The sequence below is a fragment of the Cnephaeus nilssonii genome (assembly GCF_951640355.1).
Source record: "Cnephaeus nilssonii genome assembly, chromosome: 5".
Lineage (NCBI taxonomy): Eukaryota > Metazoa > Chordata > Mammalia > Chiroptera > Vespertilionidae > Cnephaeus > Cnephaeus nilssonii.
The window spans coordinates 40,383,353-40,402,391 of record NC_137076.1 but is presented as its reverse complement, the minus strand read 5'-3'; the positions used below and the strand labels follow the sequence as shown (position 1 = coordinate 40,402,391).

Genomic DNA, 19,039 nt, shown 5'->3' with positions numbered 1-19,039 from the left:
ATCTTGGAGTAAAGGGCAATACTTCATATTGAATTGATTTAGATTTATGAAAAGTGCTCTGTACTGTTCTTTTCTTTTTCTTTCCACATTTTACCATGTACTAATGAAAATTTTGTTAGGGCTTGGCTTTAAGGAACCCCTATCAAGGAAATAACCCTTGGGTTATTTTCTCTTTGGACTAGAGAATGTGATATGTTACTTTGTAACTGAATTCATGGAATTGTTAGGATACTGTATAGTAAGATTTTGCTAAAAGTTTTAGGATTTTGCTAAGTCAGTGTGAAAAGAAGCAAAAGAGTTAGAAAGAAATCCACAGAACATAGGTTTCAAGCATGCAGGTGAGGACCTCTGCCTTATCGTGTATTCTGTTTTGTTGTAGGTTCCGTCAGGTTTGTTCATCCCCAGCATGGCCATCGGAGCGATTGCAGGGAGGATTGTGGGCATTGCAGTGGAGCAGCTTGCGTATTATCACCACGACTGGTTTATCTTTAAGGAGTGGTGTGAGGTTGGGGCTGACTGCATTACTCCTGGCCTCTATGCTATGGTTGGTGCTGCCGCATGCTTAGGTAACAACCACTGTGTTTGTCTGTGTCTGGATGCCTGTGAGTCTGAGAGAGAAAATGAGTAAGAGCTTGCTTGTGCTTAATTGGTTGGGTAGGGTTAGGGGAAAGGTGGGGCACAGGACAGAGGAAGAGAGTGTTTTCACAGAAATGAAACAGTACTACTATTACAGGATACTAGAGGCCCAGTGCACAACATTCGTGCACTGGGGGGGGGGGCTCCCTCAGCCCGGTCTGGGCCCTCTCAAAGTCCAGGACCCCTCAGGGAATGTCCGCCTAAGCTGGCAGTCAGACATCCCTCTCATAGTCTGGGACCCCTCGCTCCTTACCACCCACCTGCAGCGGAGGTGGGAGAGGCTCCTGCCACCACCGCTGCGCTCGCCAGCCATGAGCCGCTTAAGTGGTGCTCCCCCTGTGGGAGCGCACTGACCACCAGGGGGCATCTCCTGCATTGAGCATCTGCCCCGTGGTGGTCAGTGTGCGTATAGCGACTGGTTGTTTCGCCGTTTGGTCGATTTGCATATTAGCCTTTCATTATATAGGATATACAGTACTAGGTTTTATTTTACCTGCCTCTGAAAATTTGTTAATGCAAAAATTTAATAAAAATTTAATGTAATCTTTTTAATATCATTTAATGCTTTATGACAGAAAACATCTCAGTACATCATAGGGTTAATTTGAATCCTGTCCAAGAAGATTTTTGGTTTTTTCATTGTCAAGGGTCTTACCTTCCCTCCACCAGCTATAGCCTGGTTCCTAAGATTAGCATGCCAGCAAAGCTACAGAGTAGCTTTACTTGAGCTCTGCAGTTATGTATTTTTAGCCTCAGTAAAAGGTTTCTTTACCAGCCCTCCCCCATGTAAGGTGTATTTATAGAAAAATGAGAAAAGTCACTACTCTTTTAAAGAAAAGAAAAGCAAAATATTTGCGTTAAATACTTATGAGTCTATTTATTGTCCTCTTGGGCATGAAAAGTAGTTGTTTTATATTTAAAATGTCAGCTAAACTTTGGTTATAATATTTAATAATAGTTGGTATTTTGACTTATTTTTGTTCAATACATCAAAATTGTGAAAGTAATTTTTGACCTTCAACAGTGTAATATCAAATGAAAGTGAAGGACAGAATCATTTTCACTAAAGTAGCAGGTATTTATTGAGTACCCACTTTCTGTTTAGCACTCTGCTAGGCGCAGTGAGTCATAGAAAAAGAAGTATAAACCATGAACCCAACCTCAACTATAATCAGGTTGGGTAGACTAGACCCACACTGAGATAACAATAGTGAGCAATAGATAATGATTATATATTGTACTGCAAGAGTCTATGAAAATTGTAGCAATCTAGAGGAAAAAAGAGCTGAAGTAATGTAGGTAGGGTAAAACACGAACTTTATTTTTAAAGATTAATAGAATTTAGAGGACTTTGTTGAAGAATATAATAATGTGAAGACAAATTAGAGTAGGAGTAGATTTACTATCCATGGGCCTCTGAAGAAACTGACAGTATTGAAGTACAGAATGCATTTTGGATACTTTTGGAAAACGAAAAGTTGGACGCTGAGGAGGAGCCAGACTGTGAGATTGCATGGTTTAAGTTAGGATGAATTTGTATTAGGAATCGGTCAGGTCTGTGGCAGTCGCGCCTTTGCCACATGTAGCTTGATGACTGGGAAAGTTCCTTTACCTACTTAAAAAAATTTTTTTAATGGAAATAATAACTACCTATCTCCTACAGTTGTTTTGAGGATTACCTATATGTATAATAACCTAAGCTACTGTTATGGCAGAACGACCTGAATGATCAGTCGCTATGATGCGCACTGACCACCTGGGGGCAGATGCTCAACGCAGGAGCTACCCCCTGGTGGTCAGTGTGCTCCCACACAGGGAGCGCTGTTCCGCCAGAAGCCAGGTGGTAAGGAGCCTGCCGCTAAGGAGCAGCGAGCTGAGCAGTAAGGAGTGAGCAGGCAGGCGGTAAGGAGTGAGGGATCCTGGATTGTGAGAGGGATGTCTGCGAGGGTTCCGGGACTGCGAGAGGGTGTAGGCTGGGCTGAGGACATCTCCCCTCCCACCCCTACCTCCAGTGCATGAATTTCGTGCACCAGGCCTCTAGTATGAGATAAATTGTATATAAAGCTCTTAGCATAGTGCCTGGTAAAATAAGTGCTTCATAAAAAAATAATTTTAAAAACACTTTTGTAAACTGAAAACTTAGGACATGTCTGGCATAGTATAGATAGATAATAGTAGGTCCTTTCTCCCTTCTGTTTTTAGGTTAAAAAACAAGAAGGAAGAGTTTAAGCTTAATATAGAATGAACTGGTGAGCCTCGTAGGTTTCTGAGTGAAGAAGCAACATGGTGAAAGTGTTACTTAGGAAAGGTTAACCTGGGGACATGGCTTAGAAAGTGGATTGAAGGTAATAGGCCTGGACTTAAGGAGGTAACACAAAATAGTATTAAAATTAAGGAACAAAGTCTTGAGGGTCTGGACTAGGTTGGTAATAGTGAGAATTTCGAAAAAGATACCCATAGGTATTTTGCAGAGCAAATCAGATAGGACTAGGTGAGAGTCTAGGTGTTGGGATAAAGTAAAAGGATGAACCAAGAATGATTACCTAGGTTGTCAGGAAGAATGTGATGCTGGCTGTTGGAGTCAGGGAAGTTGGAATGGGGAGCTCTTTGGAAAGAAGAATAGTTTTAAGTGTGTGGTGTTTTCTGTGGCAGTGCCTTAGAAATAGAGACAAGCACAATAAGATGAAGCGTGCACAGCTGGAGACATGGGGCAAAGGCAGCCATAGAGGGAGACATGTGGGGGAGGCATCAGCATAGAGAAGGTAGTTCAGAATGGTGATTGGGATGGATGATTAGATGAGTTTTCTGAGGGAGGGAATATTATACTGCTACCATAAATCACAAGGCATCAACATATTTTGCTTATTTTGAAAAAATTTAGAGGAGAGAAATATAGTAAATTAACCCTTTGCACTCGCTTGCTTTTTTCTCGATTCCTTTATTCTACTCGGGATTTAATTTTTTAAATACCCCAGATTTTACAAAGCGCGGCAGTAGAATAAAAAACTGGAGTTTCTTTTCATACAAACTTATTTATTTGGATTTTTTTATATTTCAAATTATTGATACATTCAATACAATTCGACATACGAGCTGCTACCGATGCTAACCGTGTCGAGTCACACTCGACATCCGAGTGCAAAAGGTTAATATTCTGCCCACATATAAATTTCATTTGTAAGTTGGTAATAAACAAGATAGCTATGATGTGCTTCACCAGATTCCTTAAGAATGAATAATAATCTTTTTTAAAAATATTTTTTATTTTTTATTTTTTTATATATTTTTAATAATGTATTTTATTGATTTTTACAGAGAGGAAGGGAGAGGGATAGAGAGTTAGAAACATGGATGAGAGAGAAACATCCATCACCTGCCTCCTGCACACCCCCTACTGGGGATGTGCCCGCAACCAAGGCACATGCCCTTGACTGGAATCGAACCTGGGACCCTTCAGTCCGCAGGCCGACGCTCTATCTAACTGAGCCAAACCGGTTAGGGCAATAATAATCTTTTATAAGGGTGAAATTATGTCTTTGCTATCGCAGTGAACCAAAATGGCAAAGTTGTTTAGGTTGGACAGCTGTGGTTTTTTTATAGGAAGCAAGCAGGTTTTGAAATGTTATTTCAAATCTTCTGTGCTATGAACAAAGATGATTGGTGTTCTTCTAGATCTTATTAAAATAGTAATAATTATCCTAATAGTAGTTTTTGATAATAATCCTTTTCACTAAGTTCTACTTACAATTCGTATTCACTTGCCTAGTACAAAAATTCTACTAGCAAGTATTGATGAGGCTCCTGTCCTTCCTGACCAGTGGTGCTTATTTTTTTCAGGTGGAGTGACAAGGATGACCGTCTCCCTGGTGGTTATTGTTTTTGAGCTTACTGGAGGCCTGGAATATATTGTCCCCCTTATGGCTGCAGTAATGACCAGTAAATGGGTTGGAGATGCCTTTGGTAGGGAAGGCATTTATGAAGCGCACATTCGGTTAAATGGATACCCTTTCTTGGATGCAAAAGAAGAATTCACTCATACCACCCTGGCTGCTGATGTCATGAGACCTCGAAGGAATGATCCTCCCTTAGCTGTCCTGACACAAGACAATATGACAGTGGATGACATAGAAAACATGATTAATGAAACCAGCTACAATGGCTTTCCTGTCATAATGTCAAAAGAATCTCAGAGATTAGTAGGATTTGCCCTCAGAAGAGACCTGACAATTGCAATAGGTACCTTTTAAAAAAAAATACACACACACACACCTTTATAAGTATCATTATCTAGATATCTAGATAGATATAGATATATAGAAGATTTCTGGAAGATAGGAAAGCAATAAAGTTTAATTAGTGGGGTTTGTGGAGATAGATCTTATATTCTTTAGAAAAGGAATTTATGCTTTCATGGATTGTTTTCCTGCTAAATAGAGTTTTATCTTTGACTTGGCATTGTTATTAGTTTGGAGTCAGATTCTTTTCCCCCCACTCAGATAAGCCTTGTTAAGTTGATTATTATTAATTAACATATAATTATTCTTAACATATAAGACCTTAGCAAGTGCCAGGGCATCCAGCGAAATACATTCTTCTATTTAATAAAGTTGGCTTATTTGAATGCAAGTTATTGAAAATTCCATCTTCATTGGTCTGTTTCATACCAGATTCACAGGTGTGTTTTTAGTTTTTGGATTTAGGTTTATAATATTAACTTGTAATAGCTAGTTTAAAGTGAAAAAAGTCATTGAAATTTTATTTTTGGTTAAACATCAGGTTGAAAAAGTATATAAGTGCTGTTGTATTTTGAGCTAACATTCCTGAAAAAATTGTAAAGGCATTAGCCACACTATGTTATTTCTTGGAAATAAATTAAACTTTTTCCCTGAGGAGGAAGCAATTGTGTTCCTCCAAAATTAATTTTTCCTCTTAGCCAATAGTACTACACTCTTAATCAGGAGACCCATAAGGCTTCCAGTCCTTTTCTACACAAGCTGACTCTCCCCCTCACCTCCAAAGGTGATAGTGAATATTTTCATGAAGTCATTGCTTTGACACTCTGCAGTTTTTAGTAGAGGACCCTGAGCTGAAAATGTCAAGCTTTTGGCCTGTCTCCAAAGGTCACTCATATGAGCCCGTCATCTCCCTTTCAACTTATCCCTGTGGCAATTGCAGAAGGATTGTAAAATACTTCCATTCTTGTGCCATTGCAAGAGGAAAGACTAGACAGTGTAGATGAGAGTATTTCTCAAATCAAACTGGAAAGAAACTCAATTTGCAAGAGCTGTTAAAGTAGAAAAAAAAAAGGAGAAGGAAATAGTTTTCGGAGAATATCCTACTCAGTTTAGGAAAAGGCTTACACCTTTAGAAGATTTTTTCAAAGACCGGCAATCCCATCATTCCAAGTTTTGCTCTAAGTAATATCATAGTAGTTGCCAGAGTGGGCAAAGTATGTGGTCAGACTTGTCTCTTTTCAGGTGTTTCAGCTTCTAAATCATTGCCATGGCAAACCTACAATCAGAGAATTTCATTGTTTAGATTCCTATTCTTTAGGTTTTAATGGTAGCCAGGCAAAGAAACGGAAAAGATCAGAATTTTGGAATTTACATAGAAATTTAAAGAAAGAAGGCCAGGTTTTGAAAAGAAGAAGGTGGTAAAGTTAAGATTTACATTCTCTGTCAGTGGATGTATTTTTTAGTTTTTGTTATTGTCTTGAGAAATAGAATGTTGGGTTGGCAGATAGTGTTCACAAGGGAATAGAGGTACTTTAGATGTGTGAGATCAAGTCACATTCTCAGAAATGTTAGTCACATGACTTTTTGAACACACCTTAAATATTCACCCACATATATTTTTGTAAAGTTTAAGTTTTTGAATGGAAAAAGTAGACCTGTATGTTAGGTTTTACACATATAAGCATAATATATAAAATGCCTTATTAAAGGACAGTTTTGAATATACACTAAACTCAAAATAGATGCATAAAGCTGGCTATTTTATTTTTGTATTCTCTCCATTTCCTGGATTTCCTTCTTCTTCCCATGGTCTCTCCCCTTCTACAGTTTTCTGCCTCATTGCCACTTCCTGTCTAGCAATCAGAGCGGGGAGTGGAGGTAGGCAGCAGGACCGAAGCATGTGAAGCCGAGCACACCGGAGGGGGCAGTTATCACAGCCTTTACAGATAAAACCTAGGAAGTCAGTCTGTGCCCATTATGTGCGTAATTGTAGTTTCAACCCACTTGTTCATACTCGTGACTCATCTAGAAAATTAAACGTTAACATTAGCAGAGAGAGAGAAGGAGCTAATTCACAGTGGTGAAGTACACACCATTGTCAAAGCAAGGACGAAGCTCTTTTCAGTCCCACCTCCCAGGCAGGAAAAGTGACTGTTGGCACAGGCAGCTGTTATTCGATGATGGATTCCTATTATTTGTGCAGGTTTAAAAATCTCATATTCCAAACATGCTTCCTTATCCCCCAGGGTTAATAAACAGCTTCAGTGCCACTAAAGACAATTGAACCATGATTTAGCAAAAAATATTTTATTTACATGAAGATATAGTTTGTTGGTGATGGGTTCTGATTCTGTCAAATATAAGAAATGGCTAACTGACTTTTTAGTTTATTTCTTTCTTGTTTAAGAAGATAGGAAAAAATGAAGGGACCAAAAAGTCATGGTGTACATTGCTTTATTTGTTTAATCTCTGACCTTAAAGTAAAATAAAACCTGTCAGATTTAATTTTTGGTCTCCTCTGTCTCTTCAGAAAGTGCCAGAAAGAAACAAGAAGGTATCGTGGGCAGCTCTCGTGTGTGCTTTGCACAGCACACCCCGTCTCTGCCAGCAGAAAGTCCGCGGCCCTTGAAGCTTCGCAGCATTCTTGACATGAGCCCTTTCACAGTGACGGACCACACCCCCATGGAGATCGTGGTGGATATTTTCCGAAAGCTGGGCCTGAGGCAGTGCCTTGTAACTCACAATGGGTAAGTCTCATCAAAAAATCAGTTCACTTGTCAGAGGTTTTTATCCCTCTTAGTGGAATTCATATGCACTTAATAGGAGAGAGTGTAATCAGCTCCCAAGTGGGAAAGTCTGTCTTAGTGTGGCTATAAATACAAGATCTATCAGATTGACACCAGAAAATAAGAAAGATGTCAACTCCCAGATCTTTGCCAAAGTGTAGTGACATTCGTCAGGCAGAGGTGCTAAACCGTCTCCGGTACCTACGTGGTGCTTCGAGCATTTCCTCCCGTGGACAAGAGTTCGCCCTGACCTGTGTGGAGGACTGCAAACACCTGCTTCCTCTTGTCTTTCGGTTTTAAAATAGGTATTTCTAGTGCAGAATAACTTTCTAGGTGTTCGGCTGTTTACTGTGTCAGCCGTTATTTAATTTATCATGTAACAAGGGAAATAATATATAATGAAATGAAATTTGTAAATTAGCTGAAAACTTCCTTTAGCAAATGCTTTGTTTCCTGTTTTCTACCTTCTCCACTCACAGACCTTTTACATACAAATACTCATTTATTTAAAATGCACAAATTGATTATTTTTGCCCTTTACACATAAACTGCCAGTATTTCTGAGGATGGGGAAAGTTGTGTTTTGCAAATGTCACAGGGATTGTGGAGAGTAACACAGTGTTCCCTGGTCACATACTGCTCCCTCGTGTTCTGCTCCCTCTGTTCCCGACCTGGGACCTGCTTCCCTCCCATTCTCTCTCTACCCCTTCCCCCCTTTATGTTACTGTTCCTAGTTGAGATACTGAAGAACATTGTTTTACCTGAGGGCTGAAATGGAAAGCTAGAAATGAGGAACAGAGGGTTGTGCATACACTGCACGCATAGCCTGAAGCTGGTTGAAATGCCAAACACTTGGAATCACAGCAGGTTTTCTAAAATATCATTTTGTGCGAAATATGTGACCCCTATCTAGAGAAAAGAGGGAGAAAGGACAGAAATAAAGGAAGTTTGTTTATTGAGTGCTTGCTCATTTAACTTTGTAACCCCTCTGCAGAGTCGGTGGCAGTATCCCGACTTTACAGACGTAGGAATGGAGCTCGAAGAGGTTTGCTAACTTGCCCAGCCACATGGTTAGCAAGTCAGAGATCAGGGAATAAAAAATCTTCCCAGTTTTAAAACCCAATGTCTTGTTATGCTTTATAATGTAATTGACTGATAGAAACATATCATATATGTTTTCTTGGACATATATGATACTGTATTGTGTTAGGAATAGAAATATAAAGCTAGAAAATTACATCCATGTTTAATGGTTTCACTGTGCTAGCCAGTTAAAATAACTCGAGATAATATGAAGTAAATCATTAAAGAGGTAAAGGTCTTGATTAGGAGCAGGGAGGTCAGAATTGTTAAATATCACAGATATTGATGGGAAGAGATGTAAGTAGTAAAAGAACTTTTTTCTTTAGTGTTGTTTAATTTGAAAAATAATGGTACCAAACTTCACTTCAAAAACGAGTACATGTTAAATGGAGTAACTTCATAAAGCTTTACTGCTTCTTGGGCCCTTTTAATTATAAATGATTTAGTGGGAAGCTAAGAGGAGTTGTTAGGAACTTTTACTTGCTTTGAGTTGTTCTCTGTGCCTGCCATGGTGTGTCCTTTTATGTAGGACCAAATATACTGTCAGTCTCTAGTCATGATTAACTGTGTCCACAAAGCTATACGAGTTAATCACCGTATTTCCCTTTGCTGATTAGTTCCCAGGTTTCGGTAGCACAGACATTGGAAAGTGTATTTAGAAGAAAGTGTAAAAAGAATGAGGTGGGGGGAAAGGGAGGGTAGTTAATTAAAATCTTACCTGATACTGTTTATAAGAAAGCTTGTGTGTGTATGTGTGTGTGTGTGTGTGTGTGTGGCTTTTTTTCTAAAGGAACACGTTTAATTGCCCTGATAATATTTTCCTTATTTCTGTCCTATAAGGAAAACAGATTGATAAATATGAAAAAAGAAGAGATCCTTCGGGGTGGTGGCTCTTGGGATTTTTTTCTTTGAAATGTGTAAGAAAGTAGTGTTTTATTCTCACTCTAAATCATTTAAGATTTAAACTCAGAAAAAAAATTATATCTTCTGGTTTTTAGTATAGACTATGAAGTTCTGGACAATTGCTTACATTTTATAGATTATACTGGGTCCTTAGAGGTGGAAAATAACTATTTGGGGCAAGGGATATAACAAATCTGGAACCTTGGATGCCAGGAGAAAATGAGACCTGAGAGACCAGGGGAAGTATGTCTGTAAAGATGCCAATGATAGATGTCTAACTTTTAATTTTAATTTCTCAGAATCTTCGAGTCTTGGTGGAACTAGCAGGATGTTAATAGGCATTGTTCCAAAAGAGTTTTGTGATCATATAAGTTTGGGAAGTATTGGGTTAAATATAATTGAGGTTTATTTATTGTGGAACTTCTCAGAACTTATAAAATGTTGGTATTATTTGATTCTCAAATGGGATAATAGAAAACAAGTTTTCCAAACTTATTTGAATATTAAACCTTTTTTTGATGGAGGGACAGGGTTAGGACTCTGATGTTTGGTTTTAATTGGAACAGACTTTGAAAAATGTTGGGTCACGCTCTCTTAACTCTTACATCATTGTTTGTTAGCCCATAAGAAACAGCAAATCAGTCTTTACATGAGTCACATTTTGCATTGATTTTCCTTACATTTCCTGAAATTAACAAAGCAGCACTGAACTGGCCTTATGCTCAAATCACTTTTCTCCATTAACGAAAGAGAAATGGATATATGTATTTTCTTCTTTTTAGGGCTATTACTTTGTAAATATAATCACTGCTTTGTAAAACTCTAAATTTGCCATTTGGTCCTTAAAAACTTGTAATTTTTTCCCCCATTGTGTACCTTGTGGTTTGGCAGAGCTTACTAATATATTAACTGAAATTAATCACTATATAGTTGAATAGAAAAGAATGAAATAAGAATTAGATTAGAATAATTTTAATTGTCAAGTTTTTCACATTTCCTGAATACAGGTATAAATTCAAGTGAATTGATGTTTTTTGTTGTTTATTTGACCTTAAACATCAGAGAACGTCTACTGAGTGAGTGCTTATTTTACGTAGTGCAGTGTCTGAGCTTTTTTAGAGGGGATCTTGCTCTCCTGCTCTGCAAATTTTTCAGTTTATCTTGTTCTCAGTGATCAGTACATTATTTTTTTTAAAAAAATAATGGAAAACATTAGCATAGAACCTATTTATGTCTTTCCTATTCCCTACCTTCCCTGCTTCCCTACCTCCACATCCAGGCATCACCCTAAGGAACTCTTTTATAACTGACTTATCTTAGGGCCAGGCTACTTTGACTGCGTGAAGTCCTCTGGTGATACCCTTCAAGAAGTCAAAATGTTCAAAGGCAGTTTAATAGTAAAGTTGACTTAACCTGATCACCAGGGAAATATAAATATGTTCAGTTACCCTGAAGGGAATTCTGGGTGGGCTTCCCAAATTTAAAGATTAAAAGCTTTTTAAGGTGTTTTTAAAAAATACATCTTTTTATTGATTTCAGAGAGAGAGGAAGAGTGAGGGAGGGAGAGAGAAACATTGATCAGCTGCCTCCTGCACACACCCTATTGGGGATTGAGCCCACAACCCAAGCAATGTGCCCTTGACCAGGAATCGAACCCATGACCTTTTGGTGCACGGGACAACACCCAACCAAAGAAGTCACACCAGTCAGGGCACTTTTTAAGGTTTTTTGACATTCACTGTCTATATTGTCATATACTGTAGTTGAATTCATTGACTTTCATTATAAAACCGGTAACCAGAATTTTGTTTTAATAATTAAAAGTTTAATTATTTTCAAGTATCCTGAGAATTTATGTCCATTGTTTTGCTTGATGTTATAATAATAATACATTAACTGAGAATCATTTAGAAAAAAATTCATAAAGTGCAAGTGATTTTGACCCCCTAATCTTAAACATGTCTTATTTGCTTACCTTAAGAAGTAGCATTCAGTAGGTCCTGAAAATTATGGTGTGTATGGGTCGGCATTATTTATTTGGTACACATTGCTTTTAATTTTAATTCCAAATAATAGTAAAATAAAGGGATTTCTCAAGTCTCATAGGCAATAAAGGCTAAGACTTCTCCTATCTTTACATTGCTGAGGTAGATCCAAAAAATACCTGCTGCATTGTGACATTTTAGATATTAGAAAAATATCTTCTTCAAAGAGGGAACAGTGAAAATGAAACTAAATTTCAGAATGTTATAGTTGTATATTAATATTTTTTGTACTTTGTAGTCATCTTCATTGCAAACTTTTATCATTTTGATTTTTAACTTAACAAGGAAAACAACCCATCAGTATTTAAAAATAATACCATGTCACTTTTAAAAGTCAGTAGAATTTATGCAATTGAGACCTGGGATTTCAAACCTTTTTTTTTTTTTTTTAATTTTTCTAGAGTTCATTAAAAGCATTCTTATGGTCCATGTTTTTATTCTTTCTTTCATTATCATTATGATTGGAACCTCTTTTAATTTAATTTCTCACAGTTATTAGCATAACATGATCTGTTTCAGGATTGTCTTGGGGATCATCACAAAGAAGAACATATTAGAGCATCTCGAGCAACTAAAGCAGCACGTCGAACCCTTGGTGATTAGATATATCAGATCTCCTCACTAGACACCTTAGAAGTCAGGAGGCATGAAACTTGTGAACTGTTCCGTTCTCTCTTTCCCAGACACCTGCCCGCAAAGTCCTACATGCTGCCAATTCCATTTCTATCTCATAATATGCCTGTAAGATAAATTTAAATGTATGTAAAATTTCATTCATGGGAAGTAAGCAAAAGTTAGCATCTTATCAATACCATTAGTTGCAATTTAAGAGCTGTAAAGAGTTTGGTAGTTGACTGAGTAAATATTACTGGACATTTTTAAAGTAACACAACATGTCTACTTTAGCGCTTACACCAGCCTCAGAGGATGCCAGATTGGTTAAAAATGTCTACCCCATCACCCCAAACCCTCCCCCTCCTTTAAAAAAAAAATGTTTCCTGATCTTGTGGTAAATCTAAGCTCATAAATCATTTTAACCGAGCTTAGCAATGTTAGATTTGCCGACAATTAAAGGGATTTTTTTTATGGGCACATTAACTAGAGCGTAATATGTGTATATATATGTGTGTGAGCATAGCATTAGTTTTCTGCTATACCCTCCATACCCTCAATACTTTCAAAGTCAATAATGTGTCTCTTGCCATTTCATTAGTGAACTGGACCTAGAATATGTTTGTGCCCTTTTTGTATGATGCTTCTAGAGTGCTGTAAGCAGTTTTTAGGGTCAAATGCATTTGTTCTAACAGGCTCTATGTCCTTCCTAGTGTTTTAATGACTAAAGATAAATTTTGAATTATTATTTTACCTCATAACCTAAAAATTGTCTGGCTTTAGCAATAAATGCCTGAAGTTATTTTGCCGTGCAATTGTCATACCTATATAAACTTGTCCCAGTTTGTTTAATACACAACTGATTGTGTATTCCTGTTGTATGCTAATATTTCACAAGTGTTTCATGCATCCTTTTAAAAAACTAATCAGAATAATAAGTAGCTACTCATTCATCCTGCTTTGTGCTTTACTTACACTATTTTAGGACTGCTTCTTGATTTTTTCATCTATCTTTTAATGTAAGCATTAACAACTAAGACTTTCATAAAAGCACTGTATCTTAACTTTGGCCAAAATCAAAAAAGGAAAACATTGATGAGTGTTGGGTTGTCTTACAGATTGGTTCTGGCTTCTGAAGTTTGCTATTGAAGTTCTGTGTTGACCATTTTATCTCAATTGTATGTGCTTTCATGAAGATTCTGCATACAACTGGGCAATCTCTGTTTTTTAAAAGTTAATTTTAGTTTTAAAAAATGGAATATTGAGGGGATTTGGTCATCAAACATTTTACTACTTTTTGGTGTGATGGGAATGAATATTCCTTCTCAAATGGGATTAGTATAATTTCTTTTCCATACATCCTCCCATTTTTTTTGTTACTTTTTTGTTGGCATTCATTAGTCAAAATAGCTCGACTTCAATGACAGTCTCAGTGGAAAGAACGTTGTACTATTAGTGACTATAATACTTTTTATATCAAAGGATGGTAGCTGGGTAATCTGATTATCTTTACCAATAAAATATTTTTGAAAGTGTAATATCAGGCACTTGCTTTGCTCTTTTCCTGTCTACAAAAAGCATTTAGCTGTAAATGTAGCTTCTCATTTTCTTTTTCCCTTTTAACGGCAGTCTTCTCTTTATCCTTTTCAGGCGCCTCCTTGGCATTATAACAAAAAAAGATATCCTCCGTCATATGGCCCAGACGGCAAACCAAGACCCCGCTTCGGTCATGTTCAACTGAATCCCGTAGATGAGGAGAGAGAGGAGGCAGAAGAGGAAGTTCATTTGTTGAATAGCACAACTCTGTAACCTGAGGGAGTCGTCTACCTATAGTTCTCCTTTAAACAAAAAAAAAAGAAAGAAAAAGAAAAAAGGAAATATAAAAGCCAGGCTTTTGCAACATGGTTTGCAAATAATGCTGGTGGAACAGAGGATTTGTTTGGGGAGGGAAAGGAGAGAGAAGGAAATGAGTGAGGTATTTCCCCGTCTAAGGAGAGCAGCCAACCACCTCCTGTCGTTCTGCACTGGATGCGTTCAGCTGAGGATGTGCCATGAAAGTGCAGACTTGAGCCCCAAAGGAGAGGGCCCTGGAGCCCTGAAGCACCCGGCCTGTTACTCCCACATCGCAAAGACGCGTTATCAGTCCCCGTTTCTGGAGGGGTTACTTTGAATTGAGCCATCTATAAGACTGCAGGTCTTGCCCTTTTTTAATCAAAACTGTTCTGTTTAATTCATGAATTGTATAGTTAAGCATTACCTTTTTACATTCCAGAAGAGCTTCTCTCTCTTTCTTTCTCTCTCTGTAACAAAGCCTCTTTAAATTGGTGTGCCCTTTTGAAGCAATCCTTTCTCATATTGAGATGTACTGTGGTTTTCCTGAGGTTTCATCACAAGAAGGGAGTGTTTCTTGTGCCACTAACCATGTAGTTTTTACCATCACTGAATGCTTGGAGCCGACACATGCACCATAACGAAGGCCGATCAAACAGGTACAATCTTGAATGAAGCATGAATGAGATCTCTCAGCTTGTGTGCTGTGTGGTTCAGAATCTTTGTCCCCCCCCCCCCCCCCCCTCAGATTTTATAGATAATGTGACCTGGTCTTATGCATATTTTCTATTTCTAAAACTGCTATGAAATACAAGTACTGTTCAGCATAAGGAAGCACTATGCTACTGCTCTGACAGTAGAGAAGTAACTATTCTGTTTAGCTATATCTGGAATTAACTGCATGTTTAAAAACTGGAATTTTTTTTCTTCTTGAAATTAGATCAGTCATTTTTTTCTTTCCTCAAGATATTTTACTGCTGACACTGAAGAAATGTAATTCATAACTTGCACTAAATGTATATTTCTTTTCTTAAAAATTTACCATTCTTATTTATATTTTTATGGATTAAAATTTATAAAATACAGATCAGTTAATATCTCACTTAAATAATTTTACCTTTTTAATGTGATTTTTATAGACTAATTCTGACTTACAAATATGGAGATATGAACAAAGTTTACAATGGGAGCAAGGGTTTGAGAGAGGATGTGGTTATTTCTCTATGATCTAATGTGTACATAAACCTTTTTCTGATCTTTCACTGCCATCCCCTGGATTCTATCATCTGACCTGTCCATTCTGACTCATTAACTGGAAAGTTGAAACACTACAAATCACTTCGAAGATTAAAATCAAACATTAAATAGTGTTTACCTTTAAAAAAAATACAAAAACAATGAAATTGCAAAAATATCAGTTAAAATTGTAATCAGAACATCACCTTTGAATCTTTGGGTATGTCACATCCAGAGGTATTTAATGATGTTTTGACTTTTCACAGTGCATTTTTTGCAGGATGAATTGAAAATGTATTGGGGTGTGTTTGGGATTGTTTTTGGAAATGTCTGTCTTAATCATGGTCTTAATTCACTGTTGGCAAAGGTAGTTTTCTTGAAGGACTGGCCTAAATATTCTGTGATTATGTATTTTTGGTTGGAAAGTGATTTTTTGTAGACATTTTCAGAAACAAACTGGCAATGAGCTGCTTTTTTGGAAGTGAGTCTTCCTTTTTTAATATATCTGTAAGATCACATAAGATGGGTAAAATCTTGAAGATTTATAAGATCATGAAGCCATATTAGAATGACAATTTTAAATTGAACAAAATTTTAGAAACTCGGTGAAACATTCTTAGTTTTGCTATCTGCCTAAAATTGGTACTTTGCCTAAGACACTTCCCCACTTTGGCAGATTTCAAGTTTTCTGGCCCCCTTCAAAGTTTATTTGACCATCCAGGGTAAGATAATTTCTGAACGATGGTTGTGTGTATATTATCTCCAGCTTGTCTGAAGTGTGCAAAGCGCTGGTGGAGTGTGAGTTCCTCAGCACTGGCTACTGAACAACTTAATTGCCTGTTCTCAGTTATAAGCCTTTGAAGGAGAAGCGAGTTTCTTTGCAGGTAGCTTCATCATAGTAAACTTTACATGGATTTCGTTTTTCATGTTAGGTCCTCCTTTCATTGCCCATCCTGCTTCAGAGACGGACATTTCAGGGTGAACACTCAAGGTGGATATTAATTTTCTTCTTGGTGTATTTCTATCCCTGATGAGTCTTACAGCTGAAATACAGGACAAGTGCCATATTTTTATGCATTCAGTGGCTTTCTTTGGGATTACGATCTGTTCCATTTTTCTTCTTGATATGTTGAGGTATGTCTGCTTTTTAACCAAACTGTGAAGTAGTGGAGATCATGAAATATATGTGCCTGGCTGATGGCAAATAATACGTGGAGCACCTTATTTGCGTCCCTTTTTGGAGAAGGTATGATGAGAATGGGCAAGGGTGTCAGCATTTCTTCCTAATTGTTTTCAGTTTTGGTTCATGAAGAACGCTTAGTTTGTTAATCTGTGATGTTGCCTAGAGCTGTATTTATCTGTTTTTATTTATACTAGTATAGTAAAGCTGCATATCATTACAGTAAAAATGATTACTGTGATGACTTAATCAGAATATCTATTAAAATCTATATGACAATGTGTGGTTTGCCCTTCAATTATACGTATAAACCCTTCCACTTTTACTCTTTTTGCAGTGTAGGCCAGTATGTCTGGTACAAGCAGCCTTAAAGGGGTGATATATATGTTAAGCTTCTCTCAGATTACAGAGCCATTAATGCATGGTGCAAGCAAGGAGCAACCAAACAGCAGCTGCTGGATTGAACAGCAGGGTATATACATACCAGCAGTAGTACAGAGCCTCCCTGTCAGTGCAAGTTGCAGGTTTACAGAAAGATTTAATTTCTGTTTACTTTCAAAACCATGGTGTTTATTATTATTTTTAAATATATTTTTATTGATTTCAGAGGGGAAGGAAGAGGGAGAGAAACATCAATGATGAGAGAATCATCTATTGGCTGCCTCCTGCAGGCCCCCTACTGGGGACTGAGCCCACAACACTTGACCAGAATTGAACACTGGACCCTTAAGTCTGCAGGCTGACACTACCCACTGAGCAAAACCAGCTAGGGCAAAAACCATTATTTTTAAAAAGAAATAAAGAAATATTATGCTATTTGCATGAAGAGAAAATATGTGATTTATATTTTAAAATTTTACCTTGGAAAGTTGCTAATAGAACTGCCTAAAAAGAAGTGGTGACATTTGAATTGTTAAAAGATTTCAGGAGTCTACTAATATTAAACTTTTAGTAAAGAGGCAAGCACTTTACTAAAAATTCAAGGAGAGAACTTTTATCATTCATTTCATTTGGTCATTCACTAAGTACTTATTGAACACTTACTGTGTACTAGGCATTATTCTGTCTTTGAAGCTTACATTCCATTTGGGAAAGAGACACATAATATGGTATTCCAGATGGTGGTAAACATCACAAATTCAGTGGAAAAATGATTCCTACATGCCACACATCGTTGTAGGCATACATAAATCAGACAGAGTTCTTAAGGGAGTGAAGTAATGAAGAGGATGCTATTTTTAGAGAGGGTAACCAGGAAGACCTCAGGGATAAGGTGACATCTCAGCAGAAACCTAAAGAAAGTGAGGGAATGAGTTATCTGTGAGAAGAGGAAATATATGCAAACATCCTGAAGTGCAGGACATGCCCGACATAACTGGGAACACTAAGCAGGTCATTGTGGCAGGAGGGGGAAAGGTATAAGATGAGAAAACCGGTTGGCTGTGTAAGAACTTGGCTTTTATTCTGAATAAAGTGGGACGCCAGTGATGCAGAGTGACGTCATCTCTGGCTGCTTTGCTGGGAATAGACAGGAAGGGGCAGGGGTGGAAGTGGGAAGACCAGTTCGAAGGCTCTTGGAATAACAAGGTAAGTTCTGATAGAGGTTTGAATCTGACTGGAACCGGTGGATGCTTTTCAAGTGGTTGGATTGTAGACATTTTGAAGGTGGAAGACACAGGACTTGCTAACAGACTGCTTGTGGAGTGATAGGAGTAAAGGTTGTCACCATGGTTTTTGGCCTGAGCACAGAACAACAGAATGGCTACTGACTAAAGTGGGAAAGACATCACAAAGAATAGATTGGGGATGTGTACAGCAGAGGAATTTTGGTTTTAGGCATTAAGTTTTAAATGCCTTTTAGACTTCTAAGTGATGTCAAGCAGGCAGTTGTACATATGAGACAAGTACAGGAGAAACAAGTGTAGCTAGAGATATTTAGATAGACAATAGGAGGTATCCCGGGACAGGATGCGGTCACCATGGAAGTACATCGACAGAAAGGACTGAGAACTGATGCATTTACATGTTTGGATTTGAGATGAGCCAGTGAGGTAGGGTGGGGAGTGGTGCCATTAAGGGAAGGGTAGCCCCCTAAGCTAAATGAGTAATAGTTTTAAGGAGGATCAACTGGTAGGTCAAGTAAATGAGGACTGAAAATAAGCCAGTGTGGAGCTAAGTTTGATCAAAGCAGTTTCACTGGGATCAGGCAAAAGTCTGATTGGAACAGTTTTGCCAGAAATTGGAATTAAAGGCAGCTATTAGAGCTCCTGAGATTTTCAGAAAAGGGATGTATGATAAAGGGCATTTTAAGATGCCGGACATTATACCTTTCGTTTTTGATGGGAATGTTTAAGAGGGAAATTGATCAACTGAGGGGTCCTTGAGTAGCTAACGGATGTCATCTGGGGTACATAGCGGGACACTAAGCAACATTCATAGGAATGAGGAAAGGTAGTAACGTGGTGAGATTTCATTGAAGTTATTTTGATTGTG

At 37.7% G+C, this 19,039-nt stretch overlaps 1 protein-coding gene across 5 annotated transcripts in view; it reads left to right on the top strand.

Annotated features, from left to right (window-relative positions):
- The window catches only part of CLCN3 (chloride voltage-gated channel 3), a 73,309-nt gene extending 56,482 nt beyond the window's left edge, over positions 1 to 16,827 (top strand). For 3 of the 5 annotated variants that reach the window (XM_079770127.1, XM_079770124.1, XM_079770125.1), the window contains 5 exons: positions 380 to 566; positions 4,474 to 4,872; positions 7,402 to 7,618; positions 12,208 to 12,283; positions 13,951 to 16,827. In XM_079770127.1, coding sequence (XP_079626253.1) covers positions 380 to 566; positions 4,474 to 4,872; positions 7,402 to 7,618; positions 12,208 to 12,283; positions 13,951 to 14,109 — 1,038 coding nt within the window. In that variant the 3' untranslated portion in view covers positions 14,110 to 16,827. The remainder of the gene's footprint in view (positions 1 to 379; positions 567 to 4,473; positions 4,873 to 7,401; positions 7,619 to 12,207; positions 12,284 to 13,950) is intronic. The other 2 variants (XM_079770126.1, XM_079770128.1) reach the window with 1 other exon arrangement.
- The last annotated feature ends 2,212 nt before the right edge of the window (positions 16,828 to 19,039 follow it).